General features: G+C 67.5%; 1 protein-coding gene across 1 annotated transcript in view; it reads left to right on the top strand.

Moving 5' to 3' along the window:
* Positions 1–234, top strand: part of LOC104495367 (TOX high mobility group box family member 2-like) — a 27,113-nt gene that overhangs the window by 19,492 nt on the left and 7,387 nt on the right. The window contains exon 7 of the mRNA XM_010138329.1: positions 10–232. Coding sequence (XP_010136631.1) covers positions 10–232 — 223 coding nt within the window. The remainder of the gene's footprint in view (positions 1–9; positions 233–234) is intronic.

Genomic DNA, 234 nt, shown 5'->3' with positions numbered 1-234 from the left:
CAAAATGCCCCCCCCCAAGCAGCCCATGTACCCGATGCCGCCGCAGGCTTCCTCGCCCTACCCCGGCCTGGGCTCATTCCTGTCCCCATCGGACCTGCAGAATTACCGCGGCCACCCCCACCCCGGCCTCTCCCGGACCCTCTCCTCCAAACCCATGCTGCCCAGCATCAGTGCCTCCCCGCCACCCTCCTTCCAGATCAGCCCTCCCCTGCACCAGCAGCTCTCCTTGCACCA

This window comes from Buceros rhinoceros, unplaced genomic scaffold (assembly GCF_000710305.1).
Source record: "Buceros rhinoceros silvestris isolate BGI_N320 unplaced genomic scaffold, ASM71030v1 scaffold1076, whole genome shotgun sequence".
Taxonomy (NCBI): domain Eukaryota; kingdom Metazoa; phylum Chordata; class Aves; order Bucerotiformes; family Bucerotidae; genus Buceros; species Buceros rhinoceros.
This window is presented reverse-complemented; position numbering and strand designations above follow the sequence as displayed.